The sequence below is a fragment of the Pezoporus wallicus genome, unplaced genomic scaffold (genome assembly GCF_028554395.1).
Source record: "Pezoporus wallicus isolate ANWC-B61680 ecotype Strahan unplaced genomic scaffold, APGP_CSIRO_Pwel_v1 contig_3817, whole genome shotgun sequence".
In the NCBI taxonomy this organism is placed as follows: Eukaryota; Metazoa; Chordata; class Aves; order Psittaciformes; family Psittacidae; genus Pezoporus; species Pezoporus wallicus.
Window position 1 is genome coordinate 10,597,604 of NW_026635157.1, and position 21,646 is coordinate 10,619,249.

General features: G+C 41.4%; 1 protein-coding gene across 5 annotated transcripts in view; it reads left to right on the plus strand.

The window, feature by feature from the left end:
- The window catches only part of ARHGAP18 (Rho GTPase activating protein 18), a 94,416-nt gene that overhangs the window by 25,238 nt on the left and 47,532 nt on the right, over nucleotides 1–21,646 (plus strand). For 4 of the 5 annotated variants that reach the window (XM_057408834.1, XM_057408844.1, XM_057408882.1 and 1 more), the window contains exon 1: nucleotides 1,327–1,444. The exons of the other annotated variant lie outside the window; for it this stretch is intronic. In XM_057408834.1, coding sequence (XP_057264817.1) covers nucleotides 1,359–1,444 — 86 coding nt within the window. In that variant the 5' untranslated portion in view covers nucleotides 1,327–1,358. Of the gene's footprint in view, nucleotides 1–1,326; nucleotides 1,445–21,646 lie in introns of those variants that run through there. 5 annotated transcript variants of the gene reach the window in all.

Here is a 21,646-nt window from a genome sequence, read left to right on the forward strand (position 1 = left end):
CCACTGGATGAATTTATCTGATTAAGTCAATGACAGACAGTTATGTCTGGGTATAACCTGTGAACTCTGCAAAGCCACCAGCTGTAGGCATCAAGGACTCTGAAAAATGTGTGGTCCATCTGCACCTGCACACAGCTTTTCAATTCAGGTGTACAGGTTTAAATAAGTGAAGGCTCGGAATCTGCATGCTCCACAGCACCTCACATAGCACGGTACTGAACTTTTCACATGCAAGCAAAGCAGTAGCATGATTTCTTTACAAATTATTTTAAAAGGAAAAATGAAATGCAGTGGAAGCTATCTGTGCTCATATTGAAGTAGATCCATTCACTTCTGGCACAAAGAGGTTATAATTCAGACAAATCACACACTTCTGTGAATGCAGCCAAATATAGTGTATATACACTGAATAGTGTATATACATAATTTTTGTCTGCATTCACAGAAGTGTGTGATGTATATACACTGAATAGTGTATATACATTTACAAGTTATGTTATACTTGCTGTGGAAAAAAAACCCCACAGGATTGAATGCTGTGTTACAGATCCTTGCCTACCAATTCAAAACTAATGCCAAGGCAGTAACTCCTATCTCACCAGTTTGTGTGGAGGCAGAGGCTGACCCTGCCAAAAAAGCCAACAGAACGCTGCTCAGCTCCAGCTGCCGCTGGTTGGTAAAGCCTGACCTTGGAGCTAATGGTAGCTGGTTTAAGGCCCAGCAGCTCTGAAGCAGCCCAGTGCCCTGGTGTCCCGGCCTGATGCTATCACCTGCTGTAATTTTTATAACAATAGCTTGTAATTATAAACCCAAACAAATAAATAATGGTGTATGTTAGGTTAAGCCAAGCCCTGAATATGTTGTGATTCAGTGAAATGGACAGTCACTCAACTGTCACCTCTAAGGGAGCAGCAATTCCCGTGTGGCACGCAGCTGCTGCACTCCAGGCAGTTCAGGACTGAAACTGCGGCAGCTTTTCTTTAATTCACCGATTCCTTTGCAAGACGTTTAAACTAAACTCCAGCCTGGCCGAAGAACACTGGTTTTTAACACCGTATGGTGTATAGGAGCCTATAGAATGCGAACGGTGCCCCCCGTCCTTTGTGGCTCCGTCCGCTGCAGCGCAGGGCAGGGAGCCCTCTCCCGGAAGCCGCTGGGTCTCGCCGGAGTCGTCCGCGGGTCGCTTGGATGTCCTCCCCGGGAGGAGGGGCCTGACCCAGCCTGGCGGAGCGCGGCAGCGGGCCGCCGGAAGCACTGCTGGCGGGAGGCTGGGCCAGGCAGGGCCGGGCCGGTCAGGGTCGGACCGGGCTGTCCCGCTCGGCATCGGCGTCCCTACAGGGGATGTGGCGGTGTTCGCCATGAGCTGGCGGTCCGGCTCCCGCGGTGTGGTCCTCACCGCCTACCACCCCAGCGGCGGCGACGGCGGCGGCGACCGCCCCGGCGGGTGAGTGCGGGCGGCAGGTGCGCTCGGTGCCGCGGTCCGTGCCGCAGGGGAGGAGCGGAGCCGGCTCAGCGGCAGGGAGAAGGTGCTTTCTCCAGCCCCGGGGGCTGGTAGGGTTTCTCCGTTTCTGCACGGTGTGCCGCGTCCGCCCACACTGTTTTCCCTTTGTTTTTTTTCACCCCTTTCTCCAGTAACCGTCGCACGCCGTGGAAACCGCGGGCGTTTTGCTGGGCTGCGGAGAGTCTCTAAACAGCAGACGCCGGCGGTTGTCAAGGTGTGTGTAGCTGGAAACAGGCCCATGGCTGCCCGGGTGCGTTGTAGGTGTGAAACCCGAGCTGTTTCTGGTCGGTGGAGCGTGCAGGGTTAGCAGGGTGCAGCGATGGGTGCTGCCCCGCGGCTCCGGGAGAAGCTGGACCCCAGAGGCTCTGGGGTCAGGTTGATTGCAGGAGGCAGTGCAGTTTCCTATAATCTCTTTGCATTTTACTGCTTTTTTTTTCTTTGCGTTATTAGTCTTTTTTTTTTTTTTTAATGTGGTAAGTGGAAGGAAGGTGGAGGTAAGGACCCTTCTTAAAGCATTTGTCATTGCGCTGAAAAGGTGAAATTAATGATAGGCAAAGAAGCCAACTTTGCCTGTATGAAGGCTGGGGACCTCCCTCGTGCCTTGCAGTGCGTGTTTATTACAGGCAGAAGCACCACTGGCTTTATCCTACAATGACCAGCCTACTGTGACGGGAAGGAGAGTTTTGGCTTTATGGCACATTTGGTCTTGCCTCATCCTCGCTGAAACTGTCAACAAAGGTCCCATTGATAATTATTAATGCTCAGAAGCCAGCTGAAACTGGAAAGGTATTGAAACTGGCACACTGTTTCCATGTTTCTGTAGGAAGGGTGTGTGTGATCAAAGAGATTATAGTCTGATTAGAAGATAAAGGGAAGTACAGTGTGTCACACTGGACAAAGGTAACTGATGCACCATGGTATGTCACACCAGGAGTCCAGGGCAAAAGCAAGAAATGAACTGAGAAATACAGCCTGTCCCATGCTTGAACCACAAAGCCGTGCCTCTGTTTTTATTGAGGTACTTCCTTCTCCATAACTAATGTTGCTTATCAACCCTGCTCTGTTAAGTCCTGATTATCAGCTACATATGTAAGGGATCTAGCTGTTTACTGTTGAATGCAAAATATATGCATTTTTGCAAGGAAACAAAATCCATCACTTTTTCTGTTATTGTTTATGGAGTATTTACCTCTCATACCTCTCCTCAAACTCTCTATGGAAGGAGATAAAAACCTTGCTTTTTTATCCCTGCTCCTTGGGATGAATTCTGAATCAGGATCTGTGTATCTGTAGACTGTTCTGATCAGTTCTGCCCTTTGAATGCAGGGCTGCCTGGATACATGGCTCTAAGCTGCAGTTACTCTTAGACTCCAGAGGCCCTGGATGCATGAGCACAGTCCTAGTGGCCCCTTTGTGTCCTAGAAACTTGCCTCACACACTGTTAGGATAGTGATCTCATCGGGTTCCTGCTCCTCTGCAGCTGCTTCTGGGGAAGACTCCTGGGTAAACTTGAGACATTGTCATGCTAGTAATGGTGATCCTTCAAGAAATGTTCTGATGTGGGATTAAGGGACTGTGAGGAGAAATAAATGTGCAAAGCAGCCTTGTTTCCTGAATTGTAGCAAATAATTGTGTAGAACAGGGGATTCCCACAGTTACTTTCCCTGAGTTCCACCACTGGCAGTGTTAAGCTTTCCAGACCATGCCCATTTGCCATTTAGCTCATGAAACTAAGACCCAAAAGGACACCTCCCTGCCTTTCTGCTGTGTCACTCTAAATTCAGACCTAAGCCCTATCTCTCCCATTTTCATTAATGAGGATCCTGTCAACTCCATGGTCCTGATTCATTTGCTCCTTCCTGCCCTGGATCCCTAGTGTTCTCCCACTTCAGAAGTGAGAGAAGTTAGGAATGTCATTTTCGTGGGAGGAGGGAGGGAGGGAAATGACCAGTTGTTATTTTGCCTGTTTAAAACAAGCAAACAAAACTTTTCTGAAACTGTAACATTTCTGTGGGATTATTTTTTCCATTTTTCTAACTTCTTCTTTATCAACATTCCCAACATGTGCAGAGCTGTGTGATAATTGTATCAATAGGGAGAAATAAGTTCCTCCGTTATGCTCTTGACATTGTGTATCAGTTCTGTGCTCCAGATGCTGCATTTTATTACTGGTGTGAAACTGAGCCTTTTATTTTTCCTTTTAGAAAATAACAAACTAAGAGCAACTCTCAGTATCTAGGTTAGCATCCCTCTGCTAAATTGAAAACTGTGTAATTTTAATGGGGATCAGAATATTAGGAAGCCAGTATAATCCACTGCCAGCTGCAATAAAGCAGCCCTTTTGTGAAAGATTAGTAAAGAAACTATGTCAATTTTTTTTTCATAGGCATTCAAAATAGTGCATGTTAGAGATGCTTTGTCTTTGGAGGGTTAGGGAAACAGGGCACTGTACATCCTGGAAAAAAATAACAGGGCACTGTACATCCTTGGCTGTGCTCCAAACCAAGTGGCATCCTATGGAAGGGCTGTACTTCCTAACCATTCATTTTTTCCTTCAGGCATATGAGAAGTCTTACTTCATAAGACTTAGAGTTCTTCTGATTGTTGAGTGACTTTTCTATTCTTTTTTGGTCCTTTAAAGGCACAATGAGCCTGTGAAATACTTCCTTTAGGAAAGGCTTACCTTACCATTGGTTCACTAAGGTACAATCTAGAATGGCCTTGGTGTGATTACTTCCAAGTTTGACAATATAAGAATATTTCCTTGGCAGTGGCAATGCAAAGAATAGCATCAGAGCTGTTATCTTGGCCATATTTTACATTTTATGTATTTTACATATTTATCTTGACCATATTTTACTTTAAAGTAATGCTTAAAAGAATATCTTTGTATAGTGTTGATAATGACTGCGGGTGACTGCTGTGGTATACCTAAGCATTTATCTAAGAACTTCCTTAGAGATATCAAAGGCAGATTACTTAGTGTCATATTCAGTTTTAACAGCTCTCTTTTCCATGTTACTTCAATTTTCTCACATCCCAGTTTTAACCCATTAGATCTACTAATGCATTGTTAGCTGTCCTGATACTTGCATTTTAGTGTCGTCTCCTTTTCTTTACTACACCCATGTACAAGATTTTAAGTTTTCTTTTTTTCTTTTTTTTTCCCATTTGCTGTTACATGCACTGTGGAAAGTAACAGGGAATCAGACAGGTTGCATTCCAAGACCTGGTTTGAATGACTGCTTGTAAGCTGTTCACCCTCTTGCACTTAAGTGTAGACTTCCAGTGCCATGTAGGATCCTTGTTGGGAAATTTTACCCCATCTGCTGTGGCAGAAAGGACTGCCAGGTCCTATGTCATGTTTGCCAGTTATATGTAGGTGTTTCAGATAACAACAGTCTTCTCATGTGGCTGTGTGGGCTGACCCTCAAGCAATCAGATGCCATCCAGAGAGTCCTCTACAGGACTATTTCTGTTCTGTAGAGTGAGTGAATGTGTATATCTATGTATATATCTGTATCCGTATGTATATGAATATGCATATATATGTAAAAAAGCTTTTAAAATGTGATTCTAAGGCTAAGACCAAGTTTGTAGTATTCAATGGATGTGGAATGGGATATAGCAAAACTACACGTGAATGCATACAGAATGTATGCAGATCTAACTGCATGTATATATACCAGTGCATGAGGCAAATAAGCTTCAGAGCTTTTTCAGGAACCAAGCCTCAAATGCAAACTGAGTAATAGACAATTTTAAATGTGGTGGCCACTGGAGATTTGACTTTGCTTTTCTCTCCATCCCTTTGACCTGTCTGGGATGCTGCCACTGCACCAGGTTGTGTGTCCCACCCTCCCTGTTCCCAATGAGTCACTGTGTTTGCTTACCAGCAGCCAGCACTTTTGCTGCCCACATTATGTGCACTTCTTTAACTTAGATCGGAAGACCAGTTTGAGTTTTGAAGCTTCGCAAGCCAGTGCTTGTTTAACATTATATGGTTCTGAGTGGCTTATGAATCTTCCTATTGCTAATGACTTGTTAAGAAGGACTCCAGCATTTCATAGAGTGTAGGACACAGCTTTTCCTCCTCAGAGGTCATGCAGTTATATGTATCCTCCCTATTCACCCTATTTAAAGCTTGTGTTTGGTTTGTTGGTACTCGCTTGCAAAACGAGAATGATAAGTTGAGTTTCCCTGAGATGGACCTAACCTCCAGACCAGTTCTGGAAAGTGCTGTGACCCTCACCTACTGTAAGGGAGAAGATTGCCACCACCTCAGGTCTCCCCTTTCGAGTGACATCCGCTAGCCAAGGCATGCAGTCCCTGAGGTTCACCATCCTGCTTTGTTACTGAATCCACATGGCTTTGGGAGGTGCCAGCTTGGATCTGTGTGGCAGTGAGACTGGGGGTCTTGGGTTTTGTTGTAGAGTAACGCCCTTTTTTGTGGGTTATTGTTTAAATCTACATAAAGAAAAAAAAATTTTATAAGTTTTTGTAAAAATGGGCTTTACTAACTTCAAAGTGGTAGCATCTATGTTTACTGTGGGATAGGTGACAAGTGAGAGGGGCATAAAATACTTGGTGTTTTCTACAGGCAGCTGCAATCTAAATCACTCACTCTCTGTTTGATCTCCCTGAGAAACAAAACACATGATAGATGTCTTACGAGCTTTAAAAAATGACAAAGACTTCTGCTATGAATTGCCCAAAATACAAGTTTTTCAAACATTGACTGTAACAGACAAATCACACATACAAGAGGAGTTTATTCTTTCCTAACCAGAATAATCTGCCTTCTTCACTCTTCAAGTATTTGCTTAGTTTAATTTGAAGATTTAATAGTTTGCATCTTAAGCCAGGAAGAAATCTAGTAGTAAAGCATGAATTCATGCCCTTTTTTCAAGGGCAGTTTACATCTCCATTCTCTCAGAGAGAAAAGCTCTCATTCCTTTCCCTCTCTTATCCCACCAGTGACTCGGTCTTGGAACTGAAATCCAGTATGAAGGACTAAAGTACTGTGAGGGATACATGTAAGGTTCAGTGTACAAGCACCGGAGTCACAAGCTGATTAGTCACCACTGACTCAAGTTGGTGCAGCCTTTTGCAATTTCATTTGCAATCTGCTAGCACAGCACAGGTTTCAAGTTCTCCATATAATTACAGCATTTGTTGTTCCTAGTCCCTGTAACCTGTCTTTTGTGATGCCAGTGTGGATGGCTCAGTACCTTGCATGTGTTGCTTTGCTTCTGCATAGCAAAGGTGTGTCACACTATGGTTGACTTTATGAAAGCTTAGCAGTCTTTTTATCTGCGAAGTTTACATGTCCTACATGAGCACAAGCTTTACCTAAATGCATTAGAAAAATCTTTCCTGCCTTGCATTTGTCTGCTAGAGTGTTTATTGTCTGATACCTACCAACATTTCCTGAGCTGACAGGCAACAGTGCTGCTTTATTTAGAATTGCTTTTGCATCTTTTGTACTTAATGCATGTGCAAATATGTGGTATACTGCATATTAATGTGTTAATGCACATTAACACATAATAAGTTAGTAACTTAATGTGTTGCTTAGTAACTGGTGTATTAGTCCTAGTAAGTTGATCTATTGACAGCAAGACATGGTATCCCAACATTTCCTGCTTCCTTGATTCCAGATTCCTGCTTCATAGGGTTCCCTCTTTCCCCAGTTTGCACCTTATTTATTATTTGAATTTATTTTGCTCCTGTCTTTGGTTCTAGCTGTGTCTTTCTAATCGATTAAAAAGCCCTCCTAGTGCCTGTTACCTATTGTCAAGGTGCCGCTCCATTTTATCTTGGTAGACAGAACAAATCATTCTCTTTGAGTCCCTCTGTTTCTTCAGTCTGAAAATCCTTTTTTGTGATACTTCAGCATTTTCAGCATTCTGATTTACACTTGCCCTGCTACTTTGCTTCTCTTTCAACCCCCAGCCTGAATAAGATGCAGTATTTCAGTGCCAGTCTTGTAAGTGTAACCTACACAGGTAAATTCACTTTGTTGGTGCTAATTACCACCTCAGCCAATTGTTCATACTGCAGTCATGCCACCTTGTTGTTGTTATTATAAGTATCCTGGTGGAACTCCTGAGTTGCTTGTACTTTCTGAGCCGTAGATCTGCTCAAGCTCTTCTTTTTGAGTGCAGTCTTCATTGTGATGACGTGGTCACTGTTTCTTGCACTTAAACATCCATTTAGCATCTGTCAGTATGATGAAACAACATCATTTCAACCAGCTTATTCTGCGTTGTGGGTGTAAATTTGATTGAATGCCTTTCGCTGTCGGTGAAAACAGTCTATTTGGTTCTACTTTGTGTCAGGTCCTTAAACAGATTTAAAACAAGAATACCTGTGCTGAATCAGTGGAGCTACATAGCAAAAAAAGAGGAAAACCAGGGCCCTCTGTATGTAGGCTTGCTTTTTTATTTTAATGACAGATGAGGAATGAGATGTCATGCTTGTCTAGCTATAAGGAATGTGAAAGATAAAGGCCTTTTGAACATTTTAATTACAGGCTTTCCCTTTTTTGCTTGAGTGTGTACAAATCTAGATAATACAGAGCAACATACAATGTGTTACTAGATGTGCTGTTATAAGCAACTAGACTTTTATGCAAAACTGGAATGTAACTGAACTTCCAATGAGCAAAGCGCTAGAGGACCTGTCTGACTCTGAACTCCAGCGTACGCTCCAAGAGTGGCATCAATTGAATATTTTTTAATAGTTTCTCTAGGTTCTTTTTCTTTGAAGAGCAGAATGTTTGAACTTGTTTTCAAATAAGACGAATGGAATTTTCAGTCTGCTGGTACTGGCACTCGATTAAAAAGTGTTGTAATCTATTGTTATTGCCAGTATTTTACTCTTGTTTTGTAACTGTTACTAGTGAGGCTGAAGTTGAAAGCTGTAAGGTTTTAAAAGGATACTCATACGTGTTTTGGTAACATTTGCAACACTAGCAACTTTCTCTATTGTTAGTGCTCTTTACTAGAGTTACTGAGTTCACAATTTCAATCGGACTACTACAGCTGAACAGAGGCCGTAATTACAGTAAGTGATATAGCAAGGTTCCTGCTGTGTGTGGTATTGCAGATTCTTGTTACGTGTGTGTCACTGATTGACACTCCAGCCTCCTCAGTAAATCAGTTTAGCCAGGGGAAGAAAAATTCCCCATTTGTAAGTTTTGAGTGCTTCCATTGTGCCAATGGCCTGTTTGTGAGGAGCACTGGTTTTGCAATGAACCTGCCTCTGCCTTGGTAGTGTGATCTCTAAATAAGCATGTTCAGGCAGGGAATTTAGATATTTAGATAACCAAATAAATAGGAGAAATAAGTAGAGGGTTTGGTTTTTAGTATTTGGGTGTATAAGAAACAATTTAGCTCTGAAGTGCAATTCTAGCCATCATTTTCTGAGTTATATTTTTGGAGGCACCCCAAACAGTGTATGGGATGAGAACTCAAGCAATTTACCCCTCTGCACTCCTGAAAAAGCTGAAGCTATGAGCTTAGTATTTGGTCATTGTCTTGTACCAGCTCTCTTGTATTACAGCAGAATAAAAAGTGTGCACAAAACCAGTTGCTTACTGGTTACCTTCCCATGAGGATACGCTGCTCGATATTCTCCCTTGTTCTGTGACTCTGTTCTCTGCCCTTCCTGCTACAGCATCCCAATCCTGTTAGCCTAGAAATGCTTTCATAAGAAAGCCAGAGATTTTATATGTCATCTTTCTACAATATCTTTCTTTCCTAGGGAGGCTTCTTAGGCCAAAAGGTGACAATAAAAATGTGTTAGGCCTTTGCAGGGCCCCCTGCAAAAGGGTTTGGGGTGAAGTATTTGAAGAGGAGCAATTGTGCGTGTTCTTAGCATGCTTAGAAATATGGTTGAGGGTACACCACACATGAGAAAGGAAGAAAGTAAAAATAATGTTATCTCCAGCAAATAAATAAATACCTTATCATGCATACTTGGTACCAAACTGGAGCACAACAGTTGGCATGTTTTGCTTGATTTAGCATCAGTAGAAATCTTCAATTTACCACTCCTCTAACTACCTCTTCTTCCTGTCCAGGAGTCCATAAATCACCCAGACAGCTTTTACTGTAGCTTAAGGAAGTCAGATATTTTTATTTCACTTCCCTACTTGAAAACCAGGAAAATACTTAAGAGGATGTGTGAGAATTGTTCAGTCAATGTAAAGTACATCTTTCAATTGTTATTATTTTTAGTCAGTTGACTGGTTTTAGCTGATTTCTTTGTAATTACCAGAGTAGTAGTTGGTGGGACTCCAGGCCACTAATGAAATACTGTTTCTAGCAGAAATTCTCTGCCTTTAATAAAATAGAACAGTAAGGTCCATGAGTACACTATATCCAGAAGTAACAGGGAGCTTTGCGCCTTGTTTAAGAGAGTGCAAGGTTAGATTTTAGCTGTACAAATAAAGCAGAAAGCTCTTGTAGGCTTGCAGTGGTCCAAGGAGTCATATAATAATTGTGATTATAGCTGTAGCTACAAGTCTGTGATCCCAGATATGAAGCAAGATTCTTGGAGAGGTAACTAGAAGCCTCAGGTACTGAATATCAAGGAAGCCCTGGTAGGTGCTGTCATACGCAGAGCTGTAACTCACTGGCCAGTCACAGCAGCGGACCACAGGAGAGCCAGCGGAAGATGCTTACTCTGTCAACAATTGCTAAGAGGATGATAGAACTAACAACTCCATAGTGTAGCTTCTGGAGCTTCACAAAGGCCTGATTGCCTTTGTCACAACCAGATAAAGGAACATTAGTAATGGTGTTATTGTTGTGGGAATAGTCGAGCCCATTGTCATAACCCATTCAGGGGGTAGGCTTTCATGTTCTACTAAACTCATTCTGGTGGCTTGGTTGTCATCTTCTCCTGAGAAGCCTGTATTTCAGGTGGACTTGAGGAATATATTCTTGATCTGTTGAAAGTATTATCTCAGGAAAGAGATGCCACAGTATTTCATTAAAGTTTTTCTTTCATCTCAGAGTGCCTCCAAAGGCTTGCCCTGATCCAGCAGTGACTGTACATCAGGTAAAGGTCATAGCTGTTCTAGGCTGAGGTAAGTGGAGGCTAAAAAGAGTGGGGAACACTGAAAGTAGAGTTTGCTTCCATCTCTCACCTAAACCTTCCTAATATTTTTCTTGCCCTGGCACTGGCTTTTACGAGCTGATTGAAGTAGGTTGATCTGGATCCGTAGCCTAGCTCAGCAAGTGACTTAGTGATGGTGCTGGCACAAGGGAAGTGATGGAAACCCACAGGAAAGAAGGATTTGACAGAACCCTCTGGGAGCAGCCTGCATCTGTGCTAGCATAATGAGGCTGCTATTTGACAAGATAACTCATTTTTATGAGTCCTTGGACTGTCTATGGCCATATCCTGTGAGAGGCTCGTCTGATATAATTGAACTCCATTGGTTCAGATTACATATGTAATGGCTTAACTTTGCCCTGACAAGTTGTCAGTCAGTTCAGGTACAGTTTATCCTTTAGTAGCTACGCTGAAGCTTACCTAAGCTTCATCTCTGGCTCATTTAGTCCTGGCTCATACCATTCAGTGGTTTAGTCATGTGCATGGCCTCTAACCTGCAAAAGGCAGGCTGGAATGTGAGAACAGATCGTTGGAATCAAGGTGCATTGTGCAGCAGAGAACACCTGCACTGCTTTTACAGAGCTGTGGATAACCTGCCTGCCCTTCATCATCTGCATGTGACATCCTGCAGCCTGCCTCACCAGAAGAAACAAAAGCTGAGCTTGAATTCCCACACACTGTAATGAGGTAAATTAAAGTGCAGTTTCTAAATTATGGTTAGTTGTCAGTTGATAAGCTCTTGAAAGCTTACTGATTTGTGCCTAGCTTAAACACACCTTTCTTTGCTCTGAACTTTGCACCAGGGAGATTGCTTTCATTTTGTAGTGCCCAAGGTAATAAGTGCATCAAAACAGTATCGGGAGTAAGTATAGTCAGAGTAGCTCATACGATTTCATATAGGAAACACAACCTAACTTTTAATCACAGTAATGTTTCCTGTTTTGAGGATAAAAAATGACTAAAACATTAAATATGTAAGACATTACACAAATATAAGTAACTGAAAATACTATGTACTAATTAAAATGTCGATGGATCTGACCACTGACCAAAATTCTGCCTGCCTTCTTCTTCAGAGAAGAGTACTTACAGTGTGACACTTGTTCTCCTTTGAGTTCTCCTAAGAAAAAGACTTTATTTGTTTGAATTTCTTACTGTGGATGGTACATACAAGAGCAAACTAAAATGTGATCTCTTTTTTTCTCGTAGTAAGTAGGAGTTGCTTATGAAAGTTTATGGGAAACTTTATGAGCTTCATGCTGTGGAAGGTGGTATTTGGCACTTTGTACTTCAAATCAGGAAATAGCTTACAAAGATGCATGGTATTAAAATCTGTGTGATGTGTCACAGTGTTTTGGGTTTTGGGCCTTGCCTGAGCATTTGAAGTGATTGTTTAAGCAAGTTTTGTCATCCTGTATTAGGGTGTGTAAGGGAGACATTTGCTTACGTGTTTTTGCTCACTGTCTATTTGCTGAATGGCTTAATATAGATTTCACTAAACACAGACCTCAGTATAGGTTGTTGTAATTTCTCTTAATTTTCAATATATGTATATATTTAATCTCTGACATTCAAATAAGGTGTAAATTCAGGGTTTGTTGTATGCTTTTGAAGGTGGGTGCTAAGTGGGTCCAGTTAGTAGAGTTAGCAGCTAGCAGTTAAACTGGGTTGAAAAATGCATCTGGATCCAGACTCTTTGTTGGTATGTCTGCACAGGGTCATGCTAGTGAGAAGCAAGGCAAGGGATGGGACAGGATAGGATGGGATGGAGTGAGATGCCAAAGCACTCAGCATAAGCAACCTTATATGACAGTCTTTTCAAACTCTTCAAGTTGTGTATTGTTAATCTAAGCTTGTGTGTAAAATTTTGTAGGAGGCTGAAGCCAGGGTCTTGGCTATCTCTTAGCAAGGTGTTCTCTCCCATGTGCATGCCGGGATTTCTCCTGGGAAACAGATTACTGGGCTGTGCTGAGTGGTAGCTGTCCTGGGGCACATGTCCACTGCAGTGTGCTCAGGCCATAGCCCAGCATCAGCGCGACCCTGTCAGATAGCTGTGTAGCTGTATTCATGGGGGTTTGAGCCTAGGCTGAGAAACCTTTCCTTCAACCTGACTTGGTCTTCTGTTTCTTCTTTTCCCCTGTGTGTGATATGGTGTTGATACCTATGTAGACTGGTGCAATGCATGTGACACCATCCCACACAGCATCCTTGTCTCTAAGCTGGAGCGGCATGGATTTGATGGATGGACCAGTTGGTGGATAGGGAATTGACTGGATGGTCACACTCAAAGATCTGTGGTCAGTGTCTTCATGTCCAAATGGAGACCAGTGATGAGTGACATACCTCAGGGGTCAATACTGGGGCTGGAGCTGTTCCACATCGTTGTTGGTGATGTGAACAGTGAACCCCTATTTTTTTCTTACCTTCCAAGTCTTCTCAGATGGATGTTTTTGTATAAAAATGTAATTCAACTTTGATCCAAAGGAGCTTCGATTGGGTAAAGGATATTTCTTCAAGAAGGTTGTCTTGCATAAGTCACCAGTAGGAGATACTGTTCTTATTAAATAGAAGAACCAAGGTCATATCTGCATACGCTGACTTGGTTGGTTTTGTTTGATTTGATTTTTTTTTTTTCCCCTTCCTCTTCATTTTATTTTCAGCATTCCTCATAGGTAAGGCTGTAGATAATTTTAGTGCCTGTACATGCAAACATTTTTTACATGGGTGTATTAATAAATGCCTTTGTTTTTACAATGTATACTGAGTTGTGTAATTTTGTGTACAACTGTAAATGTAATTCAGTCTGCTGGCTAGGAACACTTGAATTTTTCAGCTAGCAGTGTTGCTCTAGGCAACAATTTTTGATACAAAACCCCTTTTATTGCCCTACTATAAATTTCTTTGTGCAATTCTTTTTTCCTTTAATTAAGGCTAGAAGTTGTTCTCTCTATGAATTTCTTTCCTTCTATTCTGTAATACATATATTATGTAATTATATGTGGTTGTACAGTGATCTTTGCTTTCTATGGAGTGATGTTTTCATCCCATCTGAGCACACATGTAATTTTATAGGTATCCATATTAACCTCTTCCTTAGGATTGGTCTTATCTTCCTTTCATTTTGTTTTATTCAACTTGCAAATAAGCACTGTGAAGAAAAAGCTTTCTGTTACAGTATGCAACATCATTTGTTAGTAACTACCTCTGAAGTGATGGGGGACTCTTACACTCAGAATAGTGTAGGACTGCTGAAAAACCTGTTAAAATTAAGAGTTTTCTGGTATCTGTCTGATGTCCCACAATTTATGCGATCTTTGCAAAAAAACACCCATTTGTAAGAATACTTGGGAAGCTGGAAATCTAGAAAGGAAAAGTCACTGGACAATTTCTCATTTTACACACCATTGTTCCAATAATTATAAAGGTCATTCACCTGTCACTTTCATGTGAAACTTCAACGGTGACTTATTCAAGTAAGTTATTCCATTACACCACCACACTGTTGACATGAAAAAATAATCTCAGTTTCTATTTAACTTGACATTATCTTACTTTTGTAAGACTTTGGAATTGCTGAACATGTTTTGCATTTTTATTTTATTTTATTATGTTAGATGCTTTATTATTTTAGATGCATTCCCCATTTTTGAACCAGTATATTCTTTATATCATTACTGAACTATTTTCTGTCTGGTTTTAAGTACATTTACTCAAACTTTACCAGTTTTCAGAAGAATTTTGCTATTAAATTAAAACTAAAATTATCTGAGTAAAAATGTTAGTATGAAGTTGTATTTTTTGCTCTAAGGTAGAAAATTAAAGCGGTTCAGGGAGACATATCCTAAAAGCGTAAGATGCTTTTGTAAGTAGGAGCAACACTTTTGCAGCTTATAGTAAGCAGTGAGGAACTTGAAGTATTTAAAGCTTTGATTTTTATTGTTAATTGTTAATTTGGTTCTGTACCTTGTTCTGAGGTAGCCAGAGATGATCCTTTGTCCCATTTCAAGCTGCTGCTGTCACGAGAAGCCATTGCTAGTACTTGAATAGAGGAAATTACTTAAAACAACTCTTTAAGCGCCATGTCATCTTCAAGGGAAGGACATTATTGTTCTGTAAGCTGCCTTGTGGCTGGCCTCACTAGCTCTGCAGGTGTAGAGTATGTGTTTCCCAAGCCTTGATCCTGATCCAGACTACATTGTATTCCCTCACTGAAAGTTTTCCACCAGGATGGACTGTCAAACAGTTGCTTGGCAATTTTACCTTGGGAAGTCTGCTGTCACCTTGATGATCTTCAGGTTCAGTGAGTCTTTGTACCACCCAGTCTGCTCCCAACTGGTTGTCATCTGAGAAGGGTGGGGGAGTACTACTGCAGCCAGAGGTCATGGGACAGTCAGCTGTGCCACTGCTAAGAGGACATCCATTTCCATTTAGTTCCTTAAGGAGGAAGCTTGTGACCATACAAGCAGAAGAGGGTGTTGCTTTGTCTTTTTCAGTTATCAAGGATCCCTCGTGCTACAGGTTTTTCTTCTCAGAAGCACCTGCTTTGCATGGCTGTCACCAAGTTGCTGCTGCTGTGCAAGTGGGAGTTTGCCTGCTCATTACCTGTCTGAATGAGCTCTCCACAATGCTGAGGAAATTGTTAAAGTGAGGGAGATGTGAGCAAGATCTCTTGCATGTTGCTTCTGCTAGATACACCGAGGTCTGCCTGTCCAGATTATCTGGCATGATAGTTTGATAGAAAGGCAAGGTGGCTGGCATGTCCAGCTGTGGCAGGCTCATGTGTGTTAACCTCTAGACAGATGTGACACTGTACACTCTGGTTCCCTTAAAGGATGCCTAGCATCCTTTTCTAATGACCTCTAGGATTAAATGGGATTAAGGAAAAAACAACAAGGGCCATTCCAAGTCCTTTGTACAGTCCTGGAAATTCAAGTCTTCTGCCGTGTCAAGTTGAATGAGTAATGCAAGGGAAAAACCAGTGGCATTGTTATGGTTGGATTTTTTTGTTTTTTTTGTTTTTTTTTTTGTCGGAGGTGGCTTAACTACTCAGAGGGTGATTGTGTTACTTTGGATGTCTGCTGGTGACCCAGTGGAAGAAAGCCTAGCTGTTGGTTGGGGCTGCAATGCTGAGGTGATGTTGATGCCTTTTCTGTTGTTGTAGACCCATCACTGTTTCTGAAGAAGGAATTATTCTCTGCTGTGGCCGCAGAGAGTGGTGATGCACACTGAGCCAGTGGGGTGCTTCAGTTATGCATCTTGTTGGCTCTGCTCAGTGTTATCACACAGTCTTCTAAGAGTTCTGGTAGCTGGAGTTTTCCCATGTAGTCTCTCCTAGTAAAGAGAGAGAGCTTTCACCTTCCTTGGGATCGGACTTTGTGTACAATAGGCCTGACTGCTTATGCTGTCTTTGGATGGGTGTCCTCGGTTCAGCAGTAGCAGTCATTTTTCTTCTTGGTAGCTGGTGCAGTGCTGTGTTTTGACTTCCAGCCTGGGAACAGTACTGGTGAAGTCGATGTTTTCGGTTGTTGCTAAGTGATGTTTACCCTACCAAGGACTTTGTGAGTCTCATGCTCTGCCAGGGAGGAGGGGAATCTGTATCACCAGCACTGTTCCCAGGCTGGAAGTCAAAACACAGCACTGCACCAGCTACCAAGAAGGAGAAAAATGACTGCTACTGCTGAACCCAGGACAATGGGTCTACCTGTAAGATGGGGAGATCCCAGGGTCTGGCACATGGTTGGGGTGTGGCTTTAGACTGCTCCAAGAAGGTGCTCAAAGGGCAATGCTTGTCTCTTGAGTTACTGTAAAGGGTGGGGTGACCTTGAGGTGTCCCCCTTGGGGGCGTCCCTCTGGGGCGCTTGAGGTTGCACTGGTGTGAATCCTGTGTGAACAGAGGAGGAATTGGAGCTGAATAGTGTTACTGTGGCACTCTTGGGGAAGAGGCAGCTTCAGTGTATGACCTCTTTGTGTAAAACAGTAGTGTATATGATTGGTAATAAAAAGTCATATGCACGCATATATATATATATATATATATATATATATATATATATACAGAGAGAGAGAGAGAGAGAGAGAAAATATCATTCTAACTGATTTACTTCCAAGGGAAGTATCAGGAAACAGCGAAAAAGGGCAAATGAGGTCAGTTGCCTAGAGGACACATAGTCAGTGAAAATATCTGTAAATTCCTCATTGCATCTTCCTGACTTTCAAAGAGGAAGGAGACCTGAGCACCTCCGCTTAAAACACCCGACAAGGGTAGCAGAAGCTGTAAAGCATATACACTGGTTTTGAGTTTTTGAGAATTGATAAAACAGTATAGTTTAGTTATACAGGCATTTGTCTTTCTTTGAAAGTCTCCTTTTCATCTTCATGTTAAAACATGTTGCAAATTTTCTATTACAGACTTTCTTCTCTCCTTGCTATTGCTCTGTTCACTTACATTGTAGGTTTTAAACCCTTTTGATGTCGACAATTCTATGATTCCATTTCTGTGTCAATCTGTCAGCACGAGTATAGTCTTTGTAAATGAAAGGCTTTGTCCAGGTATGTTATTTTGGTGGGGGAATTATTCTTTATGATCTGAAAGAGAATTGGCTACTGAATTAAATATTTCTTGTATTGAAAGAAACTTTTAAGATTGCAAATGTGCATTTTTAATGCAGAAAATATTAAGAAGGCTTTTACTTTAACACCTCTGATAGGAAGGGGCTGAAATGTGTCACTTTGCCTGAGCTCAAAGGATGTGTTTGTAAACTGACTCAGGTCCAGAGATGTTCAGTCCCTTCACTGCCTCCCCAGCACTGTTGGTGTGTGCCAATTCCCTAATTTTTAGGGTGCATTAGGGGGTGATTCAGACCTGGAAAGCCAGCAGGGTTTTGCCCCGAGTCTCAAGGTGACATGTAGGTTGGGGACGGGACAGAGTGGTTGGACAGTGCAGTTTGGGAGCTGTAAGTGAAGGAATTGCAAGATTCCCTGCAGCTTCTGCTCTGTTTGCCTCACACTTTTTTCCCTGTTGTCTAGAAATGTCTCTGCTCTGTGCACCCAGGCCAGGCCCATTCAGGCTCTTTCCTTCCTCCCTTCCCTTTCCCCCACATTGCAGGCATGGGTCACTGTCATGATGTTTTCAAGTTAATTAAAATGGAGTTTTCATATGTGACTTAATATTGCATGCAGTAAATGTGTTTTTTTTTTTCCCCTGTGTACATATGATACTGTATAAAAACATATGGTATTCATTTGTAGAAGATGCATCTCATAATGGGAAGTACAGATGTTTAGCATAGGGAGCTTGGGCCTGTAACTAAAAATCACAGATAGTAATACTCAAGATTCCATAACATTGCTCTTGTTCTTCTGTACACAGTGTGTGTACATATGGCAAATGAAAAAAGAGTTTTTATTTATAGAAGCATCTGCATATGGATTGTGCCTTATTTCAGTTTTAATGGTTATATGTGAAGCATTGTATTTCATTTTCCTTGATTATTATTCGGGTCTGTAATCATAGCTACTTAGTATTACAAGTAAGTGCTATTTTTACTCTGTTTACACAAAGGAATACATCTAAAGTTGAGTTAGGGATTTAACCTCTATATATATGGGGAAAGTTAGAAGAGTATAATATCATTTTTACGTGCATTTTTTGCTGCAGTTAACCCTCAACTGAAGTGTTCCGTTTGGGAATGCTGGGTGAGAGTTACATCTAATATTAGGGATGCAGTCATTTTAAAAAGACAAATTGATGTTGCTTTATATAGCTGATTGATATCTTCCAAAACAGAATGATACCTTTTTAGAACAATAAACATGGAGAACGTTATCAGCTGAAAAAACAGAGGTGGCACCTCTATGTTCATTTAGAAACTGATATCTCATGTTCTTACAATGCTGGTAAAGAAAGGTGTGTTGGTTAGGAAGGAAAAAAAAATTTTGCTAAATAATTTCTATTAAGAATTATGATCTAAATAATTTATAAATCTAAAAAATGACACTTTGGGGGTTTTCTGTTTTTTTTTTTTTTTTGTATTTAATATGCAAATCCCAGGTTCTTGCAGTCCCTGCCTATATCCTCTTTTTGATGAATGTAATTTAAACTAAAGTTGGTAAGAGCACTTTTGGTTTTCTGTTTCCGTAATTCTGGAAACAATTTTTTTTTTCTCCTTTTACTAGCAGCACATTTTCTTTTCAGCTGCAGAGCAAGCAGTGACTCTCAGCCTTCCTTTTCTGACAAGTCTTGAATGCTTCCTCTTGCCACCTTGAAATATGATGCTAGTCTTCTATGACTGTGTTAAGTTTTGATGATCTCCCTGACCATTTACCCACATGCCAAAGAGATGGCTTACACCAAAAAAGGTTCAGATCTAAGAGTGCAGAACAAAAAAAATGTAATGCTGTTAGCTGAAATGAGAAAGAAGGATTATGTGTAAAATCATGATCAACTAAACAAGATACATACAGGATAGGCTTTTCAGCGTTTCTTTTTCATTTTGAACAGTTGTTCTTATAAAATGACTGGTATCTAATTTGCATGTTTTGTTTACTTTTCCTTATTTTCCAGTGTTAGTTTCTTTTCTTGTGTTCCCCCTATTGTTTGGTTTGTGATATGTTTGTATTTGTCTGTCTTTTCTCCCAGAACAAACCCAAACCTCGTCTAAATCCTTACTGTTGAAGTTTTGGTTTTGTATTCAAGCCCTGATGCTCAGAACTTGTGGACAGGTAGCAGGTAGCACAATAGCGAGCACTATGGTAGTCTCGCTTCCAAACTTGCACATGTGCGGATGTATACTCAGATTGGTAGCTCTACATCTGTATACTTAATTTGGAAGCAAAAGGACATACGTATGCATATAAGCGTCAGTAAATCTTTCCAGAGAGCTGCCAATGTTCAGGAAACAGAGGTGGTAGTGAAGGGGGAGAGGGAAGGTGAGAATCTGTAGTCCCAAGCTGCTTCCTTCTTGCTTGGTTGTCTACTGACCATGGCTTTAATAGTTGCCTTTGAAGATAAAAAGTAAGAATTGTGACTGGCTGCTCTTTTCAATCTCTTTTCTTTTGCTGAGACGACAGTGGACTTTTCTGCTGCCCTTTGTGCAGTGGGTCTGTGGGGAAGGGATAGGAAGGAAACTGCTGGCTCGGGGCAGACCCGCACTGTCCTCTGCCTCTGCCATGGCATACTCTGCTTGGCTCCTACTAGAGGAGCTCCTCAAAGCAGGTTCGCCTCATGTGTGGAGACATGTGGCATTGTTATGTTAGCTGCTCTGAGAGCAGGTGAAATCCCAGCAGCTGCTTTTGAAGCTGGTTTCAGATGCCTCCTTCCTCATGCTGAGCCTGAACTAAACCCAGATGGTCCATCCCTTGCAGTGTACTTGAGGCCTTCCTGTCCCCTATCCACTTGCCTTTAAGGATGCTCCTTAAAAGCTCCTTCTCTGACGTTTTGTTTCTGAACAGACCTGTATCCCTCAGTGATCTTGAGTGCTGGCCTGCCTTGTGCGTGCTGCTCTCATCAGCCCTTCCTGCTTCCTCCTCGCTGTCTCTCATCCAGCTTCTGTGAGAGCACCTTTATCTACTTTGTCTTAGTGGGTTTTTTGTTGGTGGTTTGTTCGGACAATGAAAAGTTTGTTTATAAAATATCTTCAGACCCCTGAATAGATTTCCTTACCTGCTGTTAGGGAATGCTCATATGAATTAAATTATGATTTATTCCGAATGTAAGGATGATACTGTAATAAATTGACTGTGCATGTCTGCCAGTTTCATTCAGGCATAAACAGAATAACTGAATTGTGCTATAGGCCATGCATTTGCAAGTAGCAGGGTTATAGGCCTATCTAATAGGTCCTTCAGCATGGTAAGAGCTAATGCTTTTAGAGAGCTAATTGCTTTTAAAGGCACACAAGTGACTCCAGTATCATTTCGTGGCTGTAACTGTACTTTACTACTAGATGGTCCTGGTATTTGCTAGGATAGCTCAAACTGGGCTTTGTTGCTATACTTTTTTTTTTTTTTCCCCACTGTGATAAGAAAAATAAATTATTTAAATCTTTCCTTTCTGTGCCTCTCAATAATGGAATTACAAATACTGTATCTGTTTCACTTCCTGGTTTATTCTCTTTGATATTTGTGGAGCCTGAAGTAATCTTACACAGACTTTATTCTCTTCTTTGTGAGAAGATTAGTTCCAGTGTTTCTCTTAGAAGATTACAGGAAAATTGTACTTTTGAAATGTGCATGATGTGTTCGGATATTTTCCCAAGAAGCAGCATGAGAGTTGTTACAGACAACATATTTTGCATACTTTTTTTTTTTTATATTGATATGAATTGTAAAGAATGAAAAGAATCAAAACAGCGGAGGAAAACGTCTGTGTCCATATGAAGCCAGGTGATGTAGAAGACATTTGGAAGGAATGAGAAAGGTAGATGAACTGACCAAGGGTCAGAGCCAAAAATGTGACAAAGGAGATTTGAGTGAGGCCATTCCTTTCCTCATTTTCCTACCTGTGGTCAGTTAAACTAGAGCTTTAAACACAATTAGGGTCATATGTAAGGGAAATATACTGAATGTTGAGTTTGGAGACTGACTTCTATTTTAATTCAGCGGGTCTTGAGGCTCTGTAAACACTTCCAGCTCTTTCAAAAGTCAGCATGAGTTGCAAGGCTACTTCTGATGTGGTGCCACTTGTGGGATTGTACCTATACAGGTCACACAGGTTCCCTTGTCCCCTTTTTTCCCCTCTAGTGGATTTTGCGCTCCCAGGAATAGCTGTTTCTCTTTCTAAAATGTATGCTTTTCAGCCAGAATGTCTGGGTATGGGAAAAAGAAAATGTGTTTTCAAAGCCTTTGGGAGTTTTCATTCAAGTGGTATGAGAATTAAAATGTCAGAATGGCAGGACTTGAGACAATTTAGTCTACTTCATTTTGTCAATGCAGAAGTAAAACCAAAGCTGAGTTATTCTGATACTACCTCTCAGTTTATCCAATTGTGATAATTTTATTGCAAATCTGATAATAGAAAAA